The sequence below is a fragment of the Danio aesculapii genome, chromosome 18 (genome assembly GCF_903798145.1).
Source record: "Danio aesculapii chromosome 18, fDanAes4.1, whole genome shotgun sequence".
Lineage (NCBI taxonomy): Eukaryota > Metazoa > Chordata > Actinopteri > Cypriniformes > Danionidae > Danio > Danio aesculapii.
The window spans coordinates 49,213,612-49,239,076 of record NC_079452.1 but is presented as its reverse complement, the minus strand read 5'-3'; the positions used below and the strand labels follow the sequence as shown (position 1 = coordinate 49,239,076).

The window sequence follows — 25,465 nt, the reverse complement described above, 5'->3', positions numbered from 1 at the left end:
TTTCATCTTAAATGTCTTTAGTTGTATTCTGAGTGCAAATGAACTAATCCGGAAATTAGAATGGCATGAGTAAAAATGAGTAATTAGAATTTTCAGTCTTGGGTGAACTAACCCTTTAAGGTATAAAATAGCCAGTTGATAACTGAAATATCCTGACAAACCTGCTCAGAGCGAGTGGTTCTCAGTCCGTGCTGTAAATGACACATTTCCTCAGCCATTCCACACTGCCTCTGATTGTTCCTGCGTAAAAAATCCTGGATCTACATATATGCATGCGAAAAGAATCAATTAAAGGTTTTGTCATTGTATTTTTTCTAGGCTTCCTTTAGTGGAGAACTTGAACTGACTTTCTGTAAAGCCTCCTCTGTCTTCTCTGGGGTGCTTCGATAGGCTTGGAGAACATCGCTCATTGGAATGGACATGTTTTGTAGTGTCAAGTTCCTGTTTGAACACACACAAATACACATTTTCTGTTACAAAAACAAAACCCTTGAAAAAAAGCCTGTAGGCTTTTATGATTTACTCTGACTTTTCCAAGGCATTGGCCACATCCATAAATCCTCCGGCAGTGACACTGTTCCGGTCCCAAACAAGTGTTCTGTCAGAAAATAAACATACCTTTTATGAGATTGATAGCGATTGTGAGTATGCTAAATCTGATTTGTTTCATTGTTCCTGGAAGATTGTTTCTGTGAGACAGAAATTCTTAACCCCACCACTCAGAAACAAAGATCCAGAAACTTGTCAAACGAGCTGTAAATCACCGTGAGTGGCAAATTACTTTAGCTTGGTGTTCATCATGAGGGCCTTTGCCAGCATCTTTGCTCCTGTGTCACCTATACAGTTTCCACTGATATCAATCTTGGACAGGCTAGCGTTGCAGCCCAGGCTGTTGATGAGGATGGTGGTACCAGTTTTCAACTTGGAGTCACAAACAGAGAGAGACTCCAGTGGCTACAAAAGTGTGAAAAGGAAAGTAAAAGATATCAGTGGGGGACAAATTCTATGGAATTACCACAAATCATAAACTGTAAAAAATATTAGGTTACACAATATCGATTTGTGTTAGGACAACATGAAGGAATTTAGTTAGTTTATTAGTTTTTACAAATTTAATGGATTTACACATAAAGGAATTAAGTTATCCCCTAAAAAACTCAAGAATTGTGTTGTTTCAGCTCATTTAAAAAAAAAGTTGTTTGAACAAACAACAAACTTCTTTTTTGAGTAAAGGAGGTTGAGCCTTCTCATTTATGGCTCCTAAACTCTGGAATAGCCTTCCTGATAACGTCCGAGGCTCAGACACACTCTCCCAATTCAAAACTAGATTAAAGACCTATCTGTTCAGTAAAGCATATACTTATTGCACCACTTAGCGGGCTTCCACACAGGTTCTGCATCTTGTTGATATACACTATGAACAGCAGCTACGCTAATTATCTTCTTTATTCTCCATTTCCACCTGGGGACACTCTAGTCTAGGCCCTCAGACTATACAGAATCACTGATTCGATCCAAGACCAACGACGAGATGATCCCAAGGTTTCCATATCTTGGACCAGGCCGTATCCTGAGCAGCTACTGTGATGGTCATGGAAGAGTGGAGAACTTGAGACTGATTCCTGTGACGCTCCAGAGACAGACGAGTCTTCGTTGAGGCCAGCTTCCAGCCTCCGCCACTGAGACTGCAGCTCTGCACGAGACGTTTGGCCAGCGGAGAAATTAAAATGATCGTGCCCAACTGAGTCTGGTTTCTCTCAAGATTTTTTTTCTTCACTTCCGCCATTAGTGAAGTTTTTTTCCCTCTCCGCTGTCGCCACTGGCTTGCATGGTTCAGGATCTATAGAGCTGAGCATCGTTGGATTTGCTCTTCAGTATTTGGACTCTCAGTAGTGATTATTAAACCACACTGAACTGAGCTAAACTGAACTGAACTTAAACACTACAAACTGAATTACACTGTTCCTATTTACTATTTACTATGACCTTTTATGTGAAGCTGCTTTGACACAATCTACATTGTATAAGCGCTATACAAATAAAGGTGAATTGAATTGAATTGAATTGTATAGTGTAAAAACAATTATATCATAGATAAACAAAGGTTTTACAGGTTATTCTTTACTTATGTTTTGCTTAAATATTTCACAATAAATGAGGGATATTCACCCAAAAATGAACATTTCCCCCATCATTTACTCACACTCAAGTGGTGCTAAACTTTTATGAATTTCTTTGTTTAGTTAAACACAAAACAAAATTATGTTGGGGGAAAAAGCCATTAGCTGTGTTTCCATCCAATAGTGCAAATTAGATTTGTGCGCAAAACTGGAATATGCAAGTAAAGCACCATCAGTTAGTCAAAGAGAACAATATCGTCACTTTCTGATAAACTTGCAGCAAATATCAAAAAGGAAAATAGAATTTGCAGAGTAGGAGAAGCCATTATGGGCCTTTTTTCCTAAAGTAAATTGTTTGCACCTCAGAAGGCATGAGACGCTCTTTGGGAACACAGACGCTCAAGACAGTTCTAGAGATAAATATGCTGAACCAATTTTTTTGTTTTACAATGTGGTCGGACTGCTGTTTTTTTGATAATGTTGTCCTACCATGCCAATTTTTGTTATTACATGATCTGTTCACTCGATTGAATAGGCGTTATCAGTGGTTAACAGCTGATAGATATGTGCCAGTAGGGGTATTCTGCGCCTACTAATACGCTCAGAAGGCTGTTGTCATCCATCCACATGGTTAATCAGGCATAGATCATATTTATATGGCCTTGGCCTGGAAGTTAATGAGAATTATTTATATTATTTATTAGATTTTCCATCAATTGTATTTTATTAACGTCTACCCCATACCCCAACCGTCACAGTAATGTAAAAACAGATCTACATCTGGAGTCTTCTCCATTAGTATAGCTGGTTAACCATATGGATGGATGATAACAGGATGGATGATAACCCCTTCTGGCCTATTTCTATCAGCTTTTTCAAGAAAACAAAAAAAAATCTGTGTATTTGTTGGACATGATGTCAAGATACAGGTAAAACAACTCAACCAGGCCTCATCCCCCTATTGTCAAGCCTTCTAAGGGAGTTCAGACACAGAGGAACAAAATCACAGCAGACATTTTCAAATCTCTTTTTCTGTTGCACGGTGGCTTAGTGGTAAGCACTGTCACCTCACAGCAAGAAGATCGCTGGTTTGAGTCCGGGGTGGGCCAGTTGGCATTTTTGTGTGGAGGTTGCATGTTCTCCTCGTGTGCTCCAGTTTCCCCCCACAGTCCAAAGACATGCAGTATAGGTGAATTGTATGAACTAAATTGGCCGTAGTGTATGAGTGTGAATGAGTTTCCCAGTGATGGGTTGCAGCTAGAAGGGTATCCACTGTGTAAAACATATGCTGGAATAGTTGGCGGTTCATTTGGCTGTGGCAAACTCTGAAGTAGAGATTATGAAAAATAATAAACAGAATGTACTTGTGTGCTCCGGTTTCCCCTACAAGTCCAAAGACACGCGGTACAAGTGAATTGGCCAAGCTAAAATTGTTCCTAGTGTATGTGTGTAAATGAGAATGTATGGAAGGGCATCTGCTGCGTAAAACATATGCTGGATAAGTTGGCGGTTCATTCCGATGTGGCGATGTTCTTGTGCATTGTGTGGACACTTCATATGTCACAAGTAATAATATTTCATTCTAATTTTATCATTAGCCATGTTTACATCAACCTGTTTTCATGCACAATTTAGGATACTGTTCAAAATAATGCTAGATGGAAACACGTAAGATACATGCAACTTCTAAAAAATTCTTCAAAAAAAAAGTGATTTTAATCCAATAAAACACAACAACTTTTCCATGCTTGTAGAAATTGTAATTCTTCTTACTATTACTGATTTATCACAGTAGTTTCACAGAAAGTGTCATTTTATTCAGATTCTAGAACAAATGTGTTAGAACTTGCTTTATTCACAACTCAAGAGTTCACACTTAGATATTGCTGGTCAATGAGCACGTCAGGGGGATACGAGATCAGGTAGTTCTCATGAGCTCCCGCTGGTAAAGGAGAAAAAAAAAGGTGGAGATGGGGTGGATGGGGGGCTTTCTTCAGAAAACGAAGATAAGGGACTAGTTTTATGCTGAGTTCAGACGGTATAATTTTCAAAGTAGTAGTGTCACAGATGTTTTCACTCTGCATGACTATCTGGGCTACCGTTTCGTCACGCATCGACGACAGGGGGTTTCACACTGCATGACTTTACAATAGGAAGAATCGATCTGTCCAAACTATGTCTCACAACCAAAAACACGTAGTATATCTTTTGTTATTAACTACATAATGAGAAAGAAGCCTTTAGTGGGGTAGAAAATGTACATATTTGCTCACTTGGGTTTGAAGGGAATTAGCAATTCCTCCTCAACTTTTTTATTTTTTGACCCGGTTGTGATATTGCTCACATGACACGTCAAACAGACATGGGTGCTCCTGCCAAATTTCCACTAGTTTTTCCTCCATTTCTTGGGCCCAAATAAACTTTTATTGAGCACTTTTAACTTCTCCCCAACATACCGCTGGCCTGCAGGTACCCATACTAATGAATGCTGCTCTTTCATTGGCTGAAGGTGATTGCTGATGTTCTTTTCAGTCAAAACTCATTTCACACGGCATGATTTGAATTGCCGACAGCTCCAGATATTTAGCATGCCAAATTTGTCACGGACATCGGCGACTCATCTGCGATTCTCTCAGATCGCGTCTTTGATAGTTCACACTGTGTGATTATCACTCGCGTGCACGAGCACCGATTTGCCTGTGATTTCAGGCATTTGCCTGCGATTTCTCAAAACCTGTCGGCGAGTCAAAATCAGGGTTAAAATCATGCAGTCTGAACTCGGCATTAGACAGGCTACTTATAGTGAGTTTGGATTAATCTGATTGGCTTACTAATGATTACAGATGAGAGGCCAGCTGCGATCAATCACATCATGTGCTCCTCTCGAATTTAGTTTGTGCAAACTTTAAATTCACAGCTTTGGTTGGAAGCATAGCTAATGTTATCTTTATACATATAACAGGACCAGCGACGCGGTGGTGCAGTGGGTTGCCTCACAGCAGGAAGGTCACTGGTTCGAGTCTCATCTGGGTCAGTTGGCATTGCTGTGTGGAGTTTGCATGTTCTTCCCGTGTTTGTGTGGGTTTCCTCCGGGTGCTCCAGCCTGATCTCACGAGAAAACGTAAGTATTTTACATTTTGTCAGTTTAGTGGCTAATTTGTACGAATTCGTACTAGTTTAGTCATTCGAAATTGTACGATTTTAAAAAGGAAGTGTGGCATCTAACCCCATCCCTAAACCCAACCGTCATTGGGGGATGAGCAAATCGTACGAAAATGTACGAATTAGATCGTACGAATTCATACGAATTAGCCACTAAATCAAAAAGTTACGAATTGCCCTGAGATTGTGTTGGGTGCTCCGGTTTCCCCACAGTCCAAAGACATGTGACGTGAATTGAAAAAGCTAAATTGGCCGTAGTGTGTGTAAGTTAGCAGTTCATTCCTCTGTGGCACCCCCTGGTTAATAAAGTGACAAAGCCAAAAAAAATGAATGATGGTAACAGGACTTTACACAGAGTTTCTTTCTAATTATTAGCAAAATTAACTAATTTTAGTTTCTATACTATGATTTTTTACTTTTGAGAGATGATAAGATGATTAGATTATCTCAGTGTATGAAAACATATTAGACTGATGAGTTACATACTCTTCATCAACTTCCGTTGATTTTACATTCAGGTCATTTTCATGGAGTCATTAACCTTTGGCTGTATGTCTCAATTAAGATTTCTATCAAGGTCTGAGTCTCATTAGCTTTAGAAACAGTATCCACTGAGCAGCTCTGGTCGAGAGAGGCCAGAGCTGATCCTTTGGAGAGTATAAATGCTCCTATTAATGTGGATAAAGTTACATAAAGCTGAAAGTGTGTTTTAATGAGTCCTATCTTTGAGTCGGAGCTGCTTGTGTAATTACTGAGCCCGACCATGTCCTGATGGAGAGGGATTCTGGGTAATTAAAACTCAAGGCTTGGTGCAGGAATGGGGGGGGGTGTCTCTGTGGACTTTCTCTCCTTATTGGTCTAGTATTACAGGCGCAAATACACACAGAAGCACACATACCAATCTCTACAACTAAGTGAGTCAAAGACAGGCTCTTCTTTCTCGCAATGTTATACGAGAGCTTTCGGCTGTAGGTGGACACTGTGGTCTATTTATGGACATGATCTTATTTGGCAGTAATAACCATATGATTTGAAAGAGTCTGTGAATATGACTATAGCATGAGTGTAATGGAATAATGGGTAGTGTATGTGTATAGTCAAGTGATTTGTATTATTAGAAATAAAGTACTCACACACTCCTCCTCCTGAATTAGTTGTACGAGGCGGTGCAGCACATCTGTAAGAGCCCTGAGACAAAGAAAGCTTAATTTGAAAGAAGGCTTTTAAATGATTCATCATGTAAATTAAATTAAAAGGAGGAAAGTGGACGGAGAAGGAGGAATTTTAAAGGAACACTGCCTTTTTTTTAATAGGCCCACCTTAAAACTTCCCTAGAGCTAATCAGTCTCCATTTTTTAATTAATTCATTCAATCTCCTGGTGTAGCACTGTTAGCTTAGCATTTTTATTTATTTAGTTATTTATTTATTTGACATGGACATCACAATTTCACAGGACAACAAAATGCATTTGTTTAAGTGTTTTAGCAGACTTGTTAATTCTCAACACCTGTCCTCAGGTGGCTTGATAAAATGAAAACATAATAAATATATATACAAAACATTATAATTCTTTACATAAAATTACTTAATTACTAAATTAAGGCAAAAGCAAAGGCGACATGATCAAACAAACAAATAGTAAACTATTTGTGCAAACACTGCTGTTCTGTTTTTAACCACTTTTTAAGAACACTAATAAAAATATTTATATTACTTTCTAATTTTAGGCTAACAGGTAAATCATTCCACAATTTAGATTGACCAAAAGAGGTCTTACACTTTGACACTAGACAGCCACCATTAGCAGTTGCTCGTGTGACTCTGTGAGAGGTTTGATGCCTACTGATTAGATCAGAGAACAGCATTGGACCATGATTATTTATACATTTAAAAACAATTTAACATAGTTACATTTAATAAAACTATCAAAACTAAAAAGGTTATGTTTACATAAAACATCACAATAATGCCATCGCATAGGCTTTAAGTCCATTATTTTAACTGCTTGTTTATGCAGCATATTGAGTCAATAGGCCTCAATGTAGTTCAATGTAGCATAAATCATTGAATTGGATTAGACCATTAGCATCTCACTCAAAAATTAAAAAAATAAGAGTTCTGATATTTTTCCAATGTAAAACTTGATTTGAGCAATGATATTACGCAGCACTGTAACCTACCAACCTATCTGGGGCAGCCATAGGTATGTAGCAAAGTCTTTTAATTATTATGCTGGAATGAGTATAGTTCCTAGACCAGTGGTGATCAATCCTATTCCTGGAGATCGACCTTCCTGCAAAGTTGAGCTCCAACCCTGATCTAACACACCTGAACCAATTAATTAGGACCTGAACAGCACTTGATAATTACAGGCAGGTGTGTTTGATATGGGTTGCAACTGAAATCTGCAGGAAGGTCGATCTCCAGGAACAGGGGTGGTCACGCCTGTCCTAGACATGTCAGCCTAGATAATAGCAACTTTAGTTTTTTTTCTGTCAATCTTAGCACATTATGTATCTATAGAAGCGTTAACATTTACATATGTCTATAGCAGGGGTTGTGCCCAAACTTGGTCCTGGAGGGCCGGTGTCCTGCAGAGTTTAGCTCCAACTTACCTTAACACACTTGCCAGGACATTTTTAGCAAGCCTAGTAAGAGCTTGATTAGCCAGCCCAGGTGTTTCTGATTGGGGTTGGAACTAAGCTATACAGGACACCTGTTCTCCAGGACCGACCAGGCACCCCTGGTCTAGTGACCTTATTCTTCAATGCGGAAGTGTGCGCGTTTTGCGATTGTTTTAGAACTTCGGATTCTGCTGCCTATGGGAAATGACTAGGAATAATAAGCGGCAGAAAACGGTCAAACTATTTACACTACAAACAAGTGTTTGCATGACAAAACAGACAAAGTAAAATAATATAATAAGAAAATATCAGTTTGCAACACCAAGCAGCAAAACGAGCTGTTTTTAACGTTTAAAAATGAATGGAAGTGAATGAGACAGGAAGTCTTGAGCCAAAATGATTCAAATGGCTGCGCCCACTCGTACACGGAGAATAAGGTGAATAGGTTAACTCATAGGTTAGTGGCCTAATCCAATTCAATGATTTATGCTAAGCTAAGCTAAGCTAAGCTAAAAGTGCTCCCGTCAGACCTGGAGATCAGGTGAGTGGGTTAAAAAAAACTAAACTCCGGGGGACTAAGCCTATTTTAAAAAAAGGTGGAATGTTCCTTTAAAGGAAGCGTTTAATTTTCATGTCACTAAAATGGCTAAAGTACACAACTAGTGAGCAGGGCACTTACCTGGACTTCATGGCAAAGTTTCGTCCAATTGAAAGGTGTTGAATAGAGTGGCTGCGGCCAATGGAAAGAATTAAAGTAACCATATTGCTCTCAAAACCTGTAAAAGAGAAAACTAAATATAAGCTGTGATTTGTTTAGCAATATCTTCATTTCATTGTAATCGATACTAGCCGTTCAACACTTTTCAGGCCTCCACCACACTTAACTGCCAAAAGAGACAAGTTTACTCCTAATATGCAGCATAACTGTGGTATTTTACTAGTCAAGCAGAGGCAAAGCAAGCTCATTTAGCTTTATTTACTTTTTTATATGAGTTCTATGTTCTCTGTTTGCTTGGACATTTGTTTAGCTTAATTTTCCCTTTTCTCGTTATTTTTATCAGTTGTTTAGTTATCTGATTGTTTCCACGTATTTTTGTTTGATTGTTTATGTATATGAATCATAGTGCTTCTTATTTTGTCCGTTGTTTGGTTTTGGGTTCCTTGTTGCTTTTGTGTTTATTTGTACTTTGGTTACGTTTAATAAAATACTGCATATGGATCCTCATGTCTAAGTTCAGCTAATTTTGCTACATTTACATACAATCAAATAATCTGATAATAATTGGACTGAAGCCTCAATCAAATAGAAAAGAAGGACTGGTTACAGGGTTCTCACCCCTAGCCAAACATAGAAATCTTTCTCTAACTCATTCATTCATTTATTTTCTTTTCGGCTTAGTCTCTTTATTAATCTGGGGTGGGAATGAATCGCCAACTTATCCTGCACACTTTACGCAGCGGATGCCCTTCCAGCTGCAACCCATCGCTGGGAAACATCCATACAACTCATTTACGTACATACACTACAGACAATTTAGCCCACCCAATTCACCAGTACCGCATGTGGTATCGAACCAGCGACCTTCTTGCTGTGAGGTGACAGCACTACCTACTGCACCACCGCGTCGCCTTTCTCTAACTAAAAAGCAGAATTTCAAAGAAATGTACAAATGTCGCAGATTTTCCCTGACTTTCAATCTCTGGAACAGACCTTTTAAAATTCCATGATATTCCAAAAGTTCCATGCCCCATGGGAACCTTGTTGTTAGTATGCACAGATTGAATCCAATATTTGTGCTTTCATTATACCAACTTCCTATGTCTAATTTCATTCTGCTACACTAGCATCCATTCTTTTCTTTCAAAAAAAGGAACAGAAAATGCGTTTGTTAATCTACTGGAGTCATATGGATTACTTTTATATTTGATGAATGTGCTTTTTGGAGCTTCAAAAATGTGGCCACCATTCACTGATGGTAAATTTAGCTGCAATTGTGTTTATCTGAAAGAAGAAAGACATTAAGGTGGCTTGAGGGTGAGTACTTTATAGGATAATTTTTGGGTGAACTTTTTCTTTAAGCTTTTGTGATATTACTAAAGTACATAATATCTTATTAAAACAAAAACCTGGTACATTTTTTATGTCATAACTTAAATTGTAAGGTCATTCTAACAGAGTTCTTCACTAAGTGAATCCTTTTATAGACTAAAGTGAGACCAAAGTGACAAAGTAAGCTTGGAAACTGGAAAAACAACAGCAATATATATATCACACACCTCAAAAAGCATTTGATTGGCTAAAGAAAGGCCCTAGCTTATCTTACTCTTTACTGTGATATTAATGATTTTTATGAACAGTCATTCTAGTGATATCTTGTAGAAATCACATCATTGTACGCATACCATTCCATCCAAAAAATTCAAAACCCACTAGCCGCTCCTGACTATGTGCCAGATGCTTTTAGGAATAGTGTACCATTGCAGTCATGTACAGTATGTTTTCACCATTTACAATTTAGTCATCTCACTCATTAATTTCACAGTGTCACTGGCCTCACTCGTTCATGTTTGTGTATATGTTCAGACAGGTGTGATTGCCCTAAAGCACTCGGTGTGGTTCCAGTGGATCATGTGCTATTCTGACTGATGTATTGTGTAGCCAACACAACAATGTCTATGTTTGCTCCGTCTCTTTCTGGGTTATAAAAATAGCATGGCCTGATTGCATCTTCTGCCAGGATTCATCATTTTCATGAGATTTTATCTTGAAAAGGACCACTAGTTGCATCAAAAAATATATTTTTAGTACAGTCTAAGTAATATTCAGGGTTAAATACAAAATAAGCATGTGGCATGTAACTAGTTAATTATCATAAAGAAATGGATGTTTTTAATCAGGCTTTCTGCAGGTTTCATCCAGTCCAATTTAAGGCTTTTTAAGACTCTTTTAAGATCGTTATAAAAGAAAATGTAGGACTTATAAAGGCTTTTTTTATATCAATTAATTACCGTGATTATCATGAGGAATCATATAATTCATCTTTTCTTTTTTAAGGTGTAATTTTCTGTAAAAATGTCAAAACTAAAGCAAAATTAAGACCTGTTTAAAAAGAACTCTGCTCCAACACACTTTAGCTGCAGTCACACTGCACTTTTCTCCCTATAGACTTCCATTCATAAACACGCGAATGCGTCAGACCGGAAAGCAAACTCCTGCAAAAAAATTTGCAGTTCGCTGCATTGGTGAACTCTGACCTGTGAAACCGCATCACATAATTGCGTGAGACCAATCAAAGATCAAAACATGACCTCTCTGTACAGAAATGTAAAACAATGAGCAATCGCTCACTTTTTTAATGTCTAATCATCTTGTTTAATCCCACCCCTTTTCACAGCGCCGTACGACAGAATTTTGCAAGCTCAAACCCTAGTGTGGCCGCAGCTTTACCTGTAGGTTTCAAACAAGCCTGAAGGAGTCAATTAGTTTGATCAGGTGTGTATAATTGGGGTTGGAACTAAACTGTGCAGCTCTGCGGCCCTCCAGGTCTTAAAGGCCATAGCATAAATGTGTAGCATTACTTTTCATAACCTATTTATCTAATATTTGAGCTGTTAAAAATTACTGTAAGAAATCAGTACATAGCTTATTTACATTTAATCTACTGTTACTAATTAGACACTAAATTAGAAACTAAATGACTATTGGCATAGATGGACAAAACTCATTTTGTTTTAAGCTCTTATTTTTCACTTTATCCCATCATGCCTGATTACTTAGGATAAGGATTTTTAAAGGATTTTTTGGGATAAAAAAATAAATGCTACCAGGTCTATTAAATACAGTAAATAAATAAAATAACTTTTTAAATTACTATTAAAATATATTAATTACAATACATTTGCATGATTACTAAAAATACATGATGAAAAAATGATAAATAAATTGTCCTAATTAGAAATAATATAATTTAACTATATAAATGTGTTAATAAATAAATAATAAATACAGTAATATAATGAATAAAAAATCTAACAATGTGACTTAAAAATATTTTCTAAATAATTGTATACAATACTTTTCACAGAATCAATTGGGACTTCAGAAAAAAAATTATAAAAATAAATGAATACATAATAAAAAATAATGAATGAATGAATAAATAAATAATTTTAAAAATAATGAAATAAGTAAAAAAAAAAAATAATAATAATAAAAATAATAAATAAATAATAAAAAAATAAATAAATAAAAAAATAATAAAAATTAAAATTAAAAAAAAATAAATAAATAAACAAACAAACAATTTTCCCAAACATTCATTCATTCATTCATCTATTTTCGAATGAACCGCCAATTATTTCGGCATATGTTTTACGCAGTGGATGCCATTCATTCCCCAGGACTGTGAGGGAAACTGAAGCACCCGAAGGAAACCCTCACGAACATCAGGAGAACATTCAAACTCCACACAGAAATGCCCAACCAAGACTCGAACCAGCGACCTTCTTGCTGTTAGGCAACAGCGCTAACCACTGTAGGTCACCCACTTTTCTCATTTTTTCCTTGAACATTTTTGTGAGGCACAAGCACACACAAGCACACACACACACACACACGCACACACACACACAAACACAAACACAAACACACTAACACACACACACACACACGCACACACACACACACATACACACACACACACACACACACACACAAATGTACATGCTCCTTCTCTCATGTGTAAGTCAGATCTGATTTATAACCTGATGTGAGCAGAGACCCTGTAAGAGACCCCTCTAGTATTGTTGTGAACGAGACAGTCAGTGAGAGTGACATCATAAATCTGACAGACATGAAGAGGGCTGTTAATAAAGCGTTGTGAACGAGTGCATAAAATAGGAGACTGTACCGTTGTCAGACAGGTCCAGACTGCTGATGGCCTTGGCCTCGAAGATGTGCTCCTGAATCACCTGAGCTCCAGCCGACCTCAGCTGGACCACAAAATCACACACGTTTAATAAATGATTTATACTGTATTTTGATAGGTGTGCGTGCGTGTGTGTGTCTGCACCTCACAGCTGCTGATGTCAAGTTCCAGCTCAGATAGGTGAGTGTTGGTGGCCAAGCCCTGTAGTAACAGCCTGCAAAATACATTAACAGGTAATATTAATAATGATAAAGGAAATGTACTATAATTTAAAGGTTTGAGTAAAAAAAGTAACAATACAACACATTTAACAATTAGTCAGAATAACAAGTATTGATTTTTAGTAAAATTTACAAAAAAAAAAAGTTCAAATTAAGAAAGGAATTGGAAAATACAGAAAATCTAACTGAAATAAAGAAAATCTAATTTAATTCTTAACTCTTCTGAAGTGAAATATTAATGTAAACATGTCTGACATAAACTCACCGGCCACTTTATAAGGTATACCTGTCCAACTGCTTGTTAACACTAATTTCTAATCAGCCAATCACATGGCAGCAACTCAATGCATTTAGGCATGTAGACCTGGTCAAGACAATCTGCTGCAGTTCAAACAGAGCATCAGAATGAGGAAGAAAGTTGATTTAAGTGACTTTGAACGTGGCTTGGTTGTTGCTGACAGACGAGCTGGTCTGAGTATTTCAGAAACTGCTGATCTACTGGGATTTTCATGCACAACCATCTCTAGGGTTTACAGAGAATGGTCCAAAAAAGAGCAAATATCCAGTAAGAGGCAGTTTTGTGGGTGCAAATGCCTTGTTGATGCCAGAGGTCAGAGGAGAATGGCCAGACTGGTTCTAGCTGACAGAAAGGCAACAGTAACTCAAATAACCACTCGTTACAACCGAGGTATGCAGAAGAGCATCTCTGTATGCACAACACATCCAACCTTGAGGCAAATGGGCCACAGTAGCAGAAGACCACACCGGGTGCCACTCCTGTCAGCTTAGAACAGGAAACTGAGGCTACAATTTGCACAGGCGCACCAAAATTGGACAATAGAAGATTGGAAAAACATTGCCTGGTCTGACGAATCTCGATTTCTGCTGCGACAGAATTTGGCGTTAACAACATGAAAGTATGGATTCATCCTGTCTTGTATCAACGGTTCAGGCTGGTGGTGGTGGTGTAATGGTGTGGGGGATATTTTGTTGGCACACTTTGGGCCCATTAGTACCACTTGAGCATCGTGTCAACGCCACAACCTACCTGAGTATTGTTGCTGATCATGTCCATCCCTTTATGACCGCAGCGTACCCATCTTGTGATGGCTACTTCCAGCAGGATAACGTGCCATGTCATAAAGCGTGAATAATCTCAGACTGGTTTCTTGAACACGACAATGAGTTCACTGTGCTCAAATGGGTTCCATACTCACCAGAGCTCAATCCAATAGAGCACCTTTGGGATGTGGTGGAATGGGAGATTTGCATCATGAAAATGCAGGCGACAAATCTGCACCATGCTGTCATGTCAATATGGACCAAACGTTTTGAGGAATATTTCTAGTTGAATTGTTGTTGTTGAAATCCAGTTGCTGAATCTATGCCATGAAGGATTAAGGTAAGTGGTGCAGTGGGTAGCACTCTCACCTCACAGCAAGAAGGTCACTGGTTTGAGCCTCGGCTGAGTCAGTTGACATTTCTGTGTGGAGTTTGCATGTTCTCCCCATGTTCGCGTAGCTTTCCTCCGGGTGCTCCGGTTTCCCCCTCAAGTCCAAAGACATGCGGTACAGGTGAATTTGGTAAGGTTAATTGTCTGTAGTGTATGTGTGTGAATGAGTATGTAGAGGTGTTTCCCAGTGATGGGTTGCAGCTGGAAGGGCATCCGCTGCGTAAAACATATGCTGGATAAGTTGGCGGTTCATTCTGCTGTGGCGACCCCTGATTAATAAAGGGACTAAGCCGAAAAGAAAATGAATGAATGAATGTCCTCAATAGTTTACATTTACATTTATTCATTTAGGAGATCATGTTCAAATTATCAGAGAGCAGCAGAACATAAATGCTATAACAAGTCTAAGTTAGTTTAGATTTTTAAAACAAATATTTTTAAAATATTAAATATTTAAATTAAACATAAATCCACCAGAAATTAAATTTTCAAGTGGTCTCTTAATTTTTCCATTACTGTATACATAATTATATAATATTTTATACATATATATACATATATATATATATACATATATATATATATATATATATATATATATATATATATATATATATATATATATATATATATATATATATATATATATATATATATACGTATATATATACGTATATATATACATATATATATATATATATATATATATATATATATATATATATATATATATATATATATATATATATATATGTATATATATACATATATATACATATATATATACTTATATATATATATATATATATTTTTTTTTTTTTTTTTTTTTTTTAAACATTAACATTTTGATATGTTAAAATAATATTAGAGAGAAAATAAAAATAATTTGCAGTATTTCTATGTTCACAGTATCGATCAGATTAATGCTGATTTCAAGAGTTCACAATAAATAATAAAGCATGCTTGGCATGCCTGGGAGAGAGCCATTTGGAATCATAAGCATGTGATCCTCTCAAAACTAATCTATAAATAAACTTCACCTGGTGAGCCTAATAGACTTCTAAATGGCAGTATACAAAATTAACAAACAGAAGATAGAATAACTGTACAATGTACTCAAGCTAATAAGGCATGCTGGATATAAAACTGGCACAAGCCCCATACCTGAGAGCTTCTGGAGGTAGTTTAGTTCCAGAGAATCCCACGTACTTCAACACAGTGCTCTTGCTAAAGAAATCCCTCACACTGCGCGTGACCTCTCGTACTTTCCTAGCAGAGCCAAACAGATCAGTGTAAACATGCTGCCTGTGCAGAGAAGCTGATAACACATAATGCCACTTTTGATTGCTCACCTATGAGAGAACGGGTTCCTGGAGAGGTTGAGGTAGCTTAGAGTAGTGCAGCAGCCCACAGAAAGAGACACAAACAGCTAAAAAGAAACCAAAAGAAAAGAAAAGGTCAGAGATATAGTCACTTTTAAACAAAATAACTGTGTCTTATTCCCAGTCTCATGGGATAATACTGGATATACATTTTTTTTGCAGTATAAAAGCATTTTAAGGATGGTGAGTGGATAAATAAATTATTTTAACCCATTTTGTTCTTCACTGTTTATTATCAGACATTTGTGGGTTTATTTCTCCCAGAAGTGTAAACATTGAGCTTTTTGGCCTCCATCAAAACATTGAGGGCTTTGTTTAACTGATCTAAGCACAGGGTCTAATGTGCATGGCATAGTTGTGCTTAGGTCTTACTTTAAAGATGGCAAAAACAGTTGTCGTGCCAGGCACATGGTCTAAACTGGTTGTCCTTGTTTTCTTTTTTGGCTTAACACGCATTAAAAGCCAATCAGAGTCTCATCTGACATTCCTTTTAAAAGAAATGGCATTCGCTATTCACATGGTGGATTCATAAATAGAAAAACCAAACACTTCCTTAGCAAGGAATCAGATCTGCTCATGGGGCAGGGTTAAAGTGAAACGAGCCATTGGAAAGAGCAGGATTCCACCAAAGCCACCTGAGGGGAAATATTATTTAAATGTATGTAAACTTTCACATATTAATTGATCCATTTTTCATATTTAAAGATGTTTGTGTGTCCCTGTGTGCAATAAGCAGCGTGTACATGCATTGTGGACCCACCAACAAGCACCTATAACTAAAACACTCTTCAAATAACAAAAAAACCTGCAACATTGACTTTAGACCAGCTTTTAGTTGGTCAGTGGCTCGGTCTATTTAACACACCTTCTTTTCAGACCATGGCCAAACAATTAGGCACAAATGCATTTATAAGCTGAAACTAACCAAAAACACTTGGGTCGCATTTGACCCCACATTATGCCCGATATATGATAGGGCCTTGAGAGCAGCCTGTTCAAATCCATCAAATACTTTTTTAGCTCAAACAATAGCGAGAGTTTGGGATGCAGCTGAGCCAGAGGGTGTTTAGTTGATGTAATAATAACAGAAACTTCAGATTCACTTATAAGAACAGAAGCCAAAATCCAATGGCTTGTAAAAAATATAAAGAGACAACGGGGTTACACTTTGCCACATATTGTTGGTGCTTTTACAAGATGGAGGAATTTGAAGCAAGATATGGTATTGGGTCTCACTTCTCTTCTCAACAGGTAAACAGAAACTGAAAGTTTGTTACAAAATCCAAAAATACTGCAATGATAACAATAATGCGAAGAAAGGGTACAGGTGTTTCAATAGTTGTCAGAAAATTTGCTTTATTTTTGCTTTATTCTGTGAGGTGAAATATTTAACCCGTCAAATTCACTTTACACTTTTTCTTCTTTGGCTCTCGGCAAAGGCGGTCACACTTTTATCCTTTCCGTCCCATATCTTTCCTGGCTGGCTCCTCTTGTCTCGTCTTATTCTATCTCTGAGGCTCTCCGTGCCCTGCTATCCAAACGAATAAGGAGTTATGGATTTGAACAACTGGTCTCTGAACGCGATTGACACCATCTTCTCAAAGAGAAGTTTGGGCTCGGGAGAGCCCACTTGTCCTGCCGGGGCGTTTGCAGCTGGATACGTGATGGACGGGTTGGAGAAGTGGCATGTCGTGTGCCTAGCTGCTCTGTCCCTGGAGAATATTGAAGATATCTATCTATTCAGAACTTTGATAACAGGGTTTCTGCTGATGTGTTTATGTGGGGCCCTGGGGTATAGACGATTGATGAAAGCAGTTAGTGCTGCTCAAAACCCCACCAAGCTGGCCGGCTTGATTGAAACGGTGGGGAGCAGAGTCGTTACTAACCAGACTCTAGTCTTAGACCACAAATTGGAAAACATCGGGGTGAAACTAGCGGCTTTGCAACAACATTTGGCCAGACCTAGAGACCAGTGACGGACATTAAATATCTGTGAAATTGGCCTCGGCTGGAGAAAAACAACTTCTCCCGGGTAGCAAGATAAGGAGATATTCCTGTTCCCTGTCAAAGACACCTGTTGGACTCTACAGGCTTACACATACACAGTTACAGATAGACTATCACTACCAAGCCGCTCATCCCATGCCTTCGTGTACTGTCACCCACTGAAGGGGGTAGGCGAGTCTGTGACCAGTGCTCTTCAGCTGCAGGCCGGATGGCTGCCCGCCCTTATCAAACTATATCCACATCCGCTGTTCTCATCCCCTGTTGCGATGTTATGTCTATGTGTTTATGTGCTTGACTGCTGGGGCTTTTTTTCTCCATGATCTCACACTGCCCTATTTCAGGGAGTTTTTTTTTCGCTTCTCTCTCTTGAAATGTATCTTACTTCCTTTTTCTAAATGCTATACCTCCCGTTGACCTGTCTTCCCCTGAAATGTGATGTTTGTGCATGGTTGGGGGGGGGGGGCTATTTGGCTATATGGACATGTATGTGACAAATAAAGGCCTTTGATTGATTGATTGATTGATTGATTGATTGAATGATTGATAAATAAGAAATTAAACAAAATGCTAAATATAATCAGTGATGGAAAGAGTACTGAGAAATCCTACTCAAGTAAAAGTACCATTACTAGCCCAAAGATGTAGTGCATAGAGTAACTGTTTAAATATTACTTAAAGTACGAGTAAAACATAGCCCTTTCACGAGTAGTGAGTTTTATGCTGTAAAAAAGCTGATGTGTTTACATGTAATTTGTGGATGTGTGTCACGTTCCCCTGCAGAACGTACTTTGGGGTTATGTTTGTGCGTTTCTGTTTGTGTGTGTCCTTTTAAGTGTGTTACAGGTACGAGCGGCATTGGATTATCCACATTTTGTACTGATGATGTTGGCCGCTGATGGCGGGTTTGTGCCACCAATACGCTTGTTGCGTATTGTTAAAAAACAGGGCCAAGTTGAAATGGCGATCACTCTCTCTCTCTCTCTCTCTCTCTCTCTCTCTCTCTCTCTCTCTCTCTCTCTCTCTCTCTCTCTTTGACTTCTGTGGGTCTCTGTGAGGACAGTCTCTCTTATCTGAGAGAATGTGGTTTTGTTTTCCTTTGTGATTAATGCTCTTGTCTAAAATTTATGAAGATTGCAATGTGTTTGTTTATGAACTCATCCAGTAAACTGACACTTTTTGAGTAATTCCTCGGAGAGGGTGTACAAGTGAGCAAGTTGGGCGATATACTTATACAACACTATTTTTGTATTGTTTCTTTAGGTTCAGGCGAGTGTGCTGTTTTGTGTGCGTTTTGTTTTTTAGTTAGAGTAGTTTAGTTAAGACGCACATGTTTCTTTTCATGCTTTTCTTTTGATATTTAGTTTAGTTTGTTTAATACAGTTATTATGTTTTGTTAGATTTATTTCTTTGATTTAAGCATCTCTAACTACCTCCTCTCCAACCTGTAAATGATCATTTATTTATTGTAAATATTTTTATTTCACGGTACAATATTTTTTCACTTACTTATACTTGACGTATGGGCAATAAACAATCAAATGCAGTGATATTTGGTTTTAAGTTATTCTTTCTCCATTCACTGGTCACAGACACACTATATGTTATGTCGAAATACCCTTAGTTTACAAATAACATTCAAAGGACGTAATAATGTGTGTGTAAACGTAACATTCTGTAGTGCATTTAGTTATTGTTTAAAGCTATTTCGTCATCTTCTCATCAGTGATGTGCATTCTAAACAGACTCTGGGTCAATGCATGTAAAGACTTTGAACAACTTCTTGGACAATTTTAGTGCTTCCAAACAGTTTGCTGAAATTATAAAGCGCCCATTTCTTGGGGTAGTTTAGTACTAAGCGATTTACTTTCTATGTGCGATTTGACTGGACAGCAATCACAGGACTGATTTTTCTAATCACCATAGACAGGAAAAAATAAACTAGTGACTGCATGTTGAAGGAAAGTAGTGGAGTAAAAGTACTGATACAGAACTAAAAATGTAAAGTAAAAGTGCAGATTTTTAAAACTACTTACAGTAATTTGAGTATTTGTAATTTATTACTTTACACTACTGAATGTAATCCATGTGACTCACTGTGTCTATAGGACAGTCTGTGCAGCTGAGGTCCAGGTGAGAAACTGAATTTGGAGCAGACAGGAACTTAAAGAGGCTCTAGAAGAGACAACAGGTAACATGTGATTTCACTCCCTTCTTAGCACAATTTTGCAATGTTGGCAATAAATCAAACCTATGGGACAGAAAGGCAGACGTATGCATTCATGTGAAACCTCCTACAAAAATAAGACATGGCTTCAGCAATCACAAAAGGTTAATATACTGAAACAGATCACTGAGTCCATTCTGTTCTACAAAATAGCAGAATAAAAATCATCTGTATAACATGGCACATTTAAACCAGTGCAACATTGCCACTGTTTGTTTGTAGATCTAGGATATACTGTAGTGTTCACAGTTTAAAATAAGGTTATATTAGTTAATGTTAGGTATTGTATTTACTAACATCCACTAAGAATGTTATTATTAATCACATTTCAACATTTACTAATGTATTAAAATCAAATGGTATTTTTGATAATATTAGTTAATGCACTGTGAGTTAACATGAACTAACAATGAATGACTTTATTTCCATTAACTAACATTAACAAATATTATATAAATCATTAGTTCATAAATTATTAGTTGATGAAATACTCCAATAAATGTATTGTTCGTTGTTTGTTTATGCATGTAAATACACTCATCGGCTACTTTATTAGGTACACCTTACTAGTATAGGGTTGGCCCCCCTTTTGCCTTTAGAACTGCCTTAATCCTTTGTGGCATAGATTCAACAAGGTACTGGAAATATTCCTCAGAGGTTTGTGTCCATAATGACATTATAGCATCACGCAGTTGCTGCAGATTTGTTGGCTGCACATCCATGATACGAATCTCCCATTCCACCACATCCCAAAGATCCATCCCTACTCTATTGGACTGAGATTTGGTGACAGTGGAGCCCATTTGAGTACAGTGAACTCATTGTCATGTTCAAGAAACTAGTCTGAGATCATATGTGCTTTATGACATGGTGCGCTATCCTGCTGAAAGTAGTCATCAGGAGATGTGTACACTGGTCATAAAGAGATGGACATGGTCGGCAACAATACTCAGGTAGGTTGTGGCATTGACATGATGTTCAATTGGTACTAATGAGCCCAAAGTGTGCAGAGAAAATATCCCCACACCTTTACACCACGAGCCTGAACCTTTGATACAAGGCAAGATGGATTCATGCTTTCATGTTGTTGATGCCAAATTCTGACCCTACCATCCGAATGTCTCAGCAGAAATCGAGATTCATCAGACCAAGCAACGTTTTTCCAATCTTCTATTGTCCAATTTTGGTGAGCCTGTGTGAATTGTAGCCTCAGTTTCCTGTTCTAAGCTGACAGCAGTGGTACCCGGTGTGGTCTTCTGCTGCTGTAACCCATCCGCCTCAATGTTCAACATGTTGTACGTTCAGAGATGCATGACATTTGATTTTGGACCATTCTCTGTAAACCCTAGAGATGGTTGTGTGTGAAAATCCCTGTAGATCAGCAGATTCTGAAATACTCAGACCAGCCTGTCTGGCACCAACAACCCTGCCACATTCAAAGTCACTTAAATCCCCTTTCTTCCTCATTCTGATGCTCAGTTTGAACTACAGCAGATCGTCTTGACCATGTCTACATGCATAAATACATCGAGTTACTGCCATGTGATAGGCTGATTTGAAATTTGCGTTAACGAGCAGTTAGACAGGTGTACCTAATAAAGTGGCCGGTAAGTAACTAATGCAACCTTATTGTAAAGTGTTAGCCATGTACATGTGATGTACATGTGATTTAAGCTGTGGAAAAATCATGATTTAAATGTGTTACACATATATATATATATATATATATTTTTTTTTTTTTTTTTTTTTTTTTTTTTTTCTGTTTAACGGAGAGAAAATTTTCTTAACACATTTCTAAACATAATAGTTTTAATAACTCATTTCTAATAACTGATTTATTTTATCTTTGCCATGATGACAGTAAATAATATTTTACTAGATATTTTTCAAGATGCTTCTATACAGCTTAAAGTGACATTTAAAGGTTTAACTAGGTTAATTAGGTTAACAAGGAAGGATAGGGTAATTAGGCAAGTTATTGTATAACGATGGTTTGTTCTGTAGAACAAATATATAGCTTAAAGGGGCTAATAATTTTGACCTTAAAATGATTTTAAAAAATTTAAAAACTGCTTTTATTCTAGCCGAAATAAAACAAATAAGACTTTTTCCAGAAGAAAAAATATTATCAGACAGGATGTGAAAATTTCATTGCTCTGTTAAACATCATTTAGGAAATATTTTAAAAAGAAAAAAAAATCAATAGGGGGCTAATAATCCTGACTTCAACTGTATGTATGTATATATATATATATACAGACTTGATGTATTTCCGTAGGTGTATGTTTAACTCCCAGTTCAATTTGCACAATTTGAAGGGTAATGTAAATGCAGCTAAACTCACCATAGCCTCTTCTGTGGCCAGACAGCCAGTGTTTCCACTCAGGTCTAGATGGGTCAGGGTGCTGCAGAGAAATGTGCTTTGATGAAGAACTTGAACCAGACAACCTAGACCTAATGTAACAAAAGAGAGAGAAAAAAGGCCTTGATTTAGCAATGTATAAAGTCATGGTAACCTTACACTATCTTTATAAGGAAAGGAATCGTTACTTTTGCAGGCATGAAACAGAATCTTGACATCTATAAAATGATCTGAGAGATTAATTCTGCACCTTTCGGGGACATGGAGACCTTGGAGAGGTGTAGCTGACTCAGGCAACGGGACAATTTGCCCAAACTCTGACTGAGAGCAATCACACCTGAGCACAGAGAAATCATGAAAACAGCATATAATAGAGCAAAAAGAGAACAAATCTCAGAACTGATCTGCACCTTTATCCTCAATAGCATTGACAGACAAGTTGATGATATGAACAGCAGAGGCAGGACTCTCCCGAAGAGCAGTGGCCATCCTGATAGCAAAATCCCTGATTCATGGATTTGAAGAAAATTAAAAACTTATAAAAGACTTACAAAAATTGGGTAAATTCTTTTAAATACACACAAGTGTCTGGCTTAAAGGGATGGTTCACCCAAAAATTAGAAATATGTTATTAATTACTCATTGTAAATTCCTTTGTTTGTCTTCCAAATACAAGTTAAGATATTTTAGATGAAATCCAAGAGCTCTCTCATCCTCCATAAACTAAATAGACAAAGATACCAAACAGACAAAATACCAAAAAACATCCTCAAAGCAGACCATATGCCTTCAGTGGTTCAATCAGAATATTATGACTGTCAGTATATCGTGCTTGTTCATGAGAGAGATTTGAAACCCATTTCCCATAACCAAAACCGGTAACAGCGGGAAAGCCATTCATACAGAGGTAACCGGTCAGCTGGTAAGCGTAAAAAGGAGCGATGTCATACCGCCCCATAGCATTCGTTTTAAAGATAAAATGCAGTCATATGTATTTCTGGCTACATAGTTCGTGATCTTCAGAAAGACATTATATTGACACTGAAGAGTGTCTGTATAAATTGAATAAATTCGTAGGTTTTGGTTTAAATGTACACGAGAGTATTCTTGTAGCTCAATGAAATTGCGCTTGAACTACTGAAGATAAGTGGGGTCCATAAAAAGTCAATTAGCGCTATCCATTTTAGGGGGGGGGTCGCACTTCAAATGAGCCACTCAGTGCCACGACACTGCAGGCACATGATGGTTGGAAGTATCGCACACCAGACGCGCACATTCACATGTTGTTTAAAATGAAACTATTCAGATGGCGCTCTGTGGCGAGGCAGAAATATGAACAGTGTCCTGAGTCATAGCTGGGCGCCGCAGACAGCTGCCGACTTGCGGTACGGGTGTGTAACCTGATAGAAATCTATGTTTAGAATTCTAAAATGCATGCATCCGGTGTGCCCATAGTCTCTTTTCACAGGTTTTTGGAACCTTTTGCGTATTTGAACGAGTAGGGGCCTCTGCTGTCCATGGAGGATGAAAGAGTTCTCAGATTCTATCCAAAATATCCTAATTTTTGTGTGTATTTATAAACAAAATTTCTTTCTTTGTGTGAACTATGCCTTTAATGAAACTCACATTTTGAGTCCGCTGGCCTCCAGACTGACCTCTTCCAGAGCACTGGACCGGGCAATCACGTAGAGGACCTGCTCCTGCACATCAGGTGACTGAGAACAAGCATAGGGCACTATTAAATGTTTTTAAAAGACATATTTTCCATTTTATTATTTCACAATTCCTATTTTCTTGGGCTCAGTTAAACCCTCTACTGCACACATTATGATAGATCTATAAAAAAAATTTGACTGTTTTTCTTTTCTTAGAATGGTTTAACTTGAAGTGCTGTAAAAAAAAAAAATAATTTATTTATTTTTTTTAAGATACTTTACAATATGTTGCCATATGGCAACAACGTCCAACAGTGGATTTAACTTAGCAATGTCAAATTTAGTTGGTGTTGTAGTATTAGAAGCGTTAACACAGAACTTATAAATGACACCTTAAACATACTTTCCAACAACTCATATTCCAACAGCTTTCATTTATTCCATTATTATTTGCTGAATATTATTGAAAATAATCATAATATTGTATTATCATGTATACAACATACAGTAAATATAAATAGTTTCTCCAGTAAATATTATAACAAATAAAAAACAAGTCTAATATATCCAGATGCATCAGAATAACATAGCTACTAGCAAACAATGTTTGTATATTGTACTATATACTATACTACACCTGTCTTATCTGCCTCAGAGCTACCTTACTTGAACTGTCTCCATCACCGCTCTTATCAAATTTCCAATCTGCATCATTCTCGTGGTCACTAAAACCCATCTCATCTTCACTTTCATCTGCAGGAAGAGTCAGTTCTGTCCTTTTCTTCTTTCACTTACCATAGAACATGGTGGTGCTCGCTAATACACTGTTCCCTGTATTCACATCTATTCAAAAGTAGTATTGCTATTAAAACTTGATTTTTCCATAATGCAAATGCCGTTAACATACAACATTATATTACTAACATTCATGTTGTTATTGTTACAACTTAAAAGATCACAGCTGACCTTGATAGCTAGCTAACCCATTGCAATATAGCACGTTCCATTTGGCAACACATACATTTAATCAATTTACAAAAAACTAATTTAATAAAAACTTTTTTGAGTTGTGAATATGTCATCATAACTTACTGGAGGTGATGTATCAGATTTTTTTGTGGATCTGAAATAATTTGATCCTTTGATTTTGCTGACGTTTACATTTGCATTCAGCAACTACTCACAATAAACGCCAGTCTGCGCTACAGAAATTGCGCTACAGAAAAACAATGCATGTCATTTGACTTAATCAAAGCACATCATTGGTTACACTAAGGTCTTCTCTTTTCAACAAAAAAATTATGACGTCTGTCTTAAAGATACAGT

The 25,465-nt window shown here is 37.3% G+C and overlaps 1 protein-coding gene across 2 annotated transcripts in view; it reads right to left on the bottom strand.

Annotated features, from left to right (window-relative positions):
• The window catches only part of carmil2 (capping protein regulator and myosin 1 linker 2), a 136,092-nt gene that overhangs the window by 47,920 nt on the left and 62,707 nt on the right, over nt 1-25,465 (bottom strand). For both annotated transcript variants that reach the window (XM_056478253.1, XM_056478254.1), the window contains 15 exons: nt 24,111-24,199; nt 22,895-22,989; nt 22,735-22,821; nt 22,467-22,576; nt 19,993-20,070; nt 15,862-15,938; nt 15,674-15,778; nt 12,980-13,049; nt 12,818-12,899; nt 8,587-8,683; nt 6,416-6,470; nt 782-954; nt 530-598; nt 348-441; nt 162-260 (listed from right to left, as the gene is read on the bottom strand). In XM_056478253.1, coding sequence (XP_056334228.1) covers nt 162-260; nt 348-441; nt 530-598; nt 782-954; nt 6,416-6,470; nt 8,587-8,683; nt 12,818-12,899; nt 12,980-13,049; nt 15,674-15,778; nt 15,862-15,938; nt 19,993-20,070; nt 22,467-22,576; nt 22,735-22,821; nt 22,895-22,989; nt 24,111-24,199 — 1,380 coding nt within the window. The remainder of the gene's footprint in view (nt 1-161; nt 261-347; nt 442-529; nt 599-781; nt 955-6,415; nt 6,471-8,586; nt 8,684-12,817; nt 12,900-12,979; nt 13,050-15,673; nt 15,779-15,861; nt 15,939-19,992; nt 20,071-22,466; nt 22,577-22,734; nt 22,822-22,894; nt 22,990-24,110; nt 24,200-25,465) is intronic.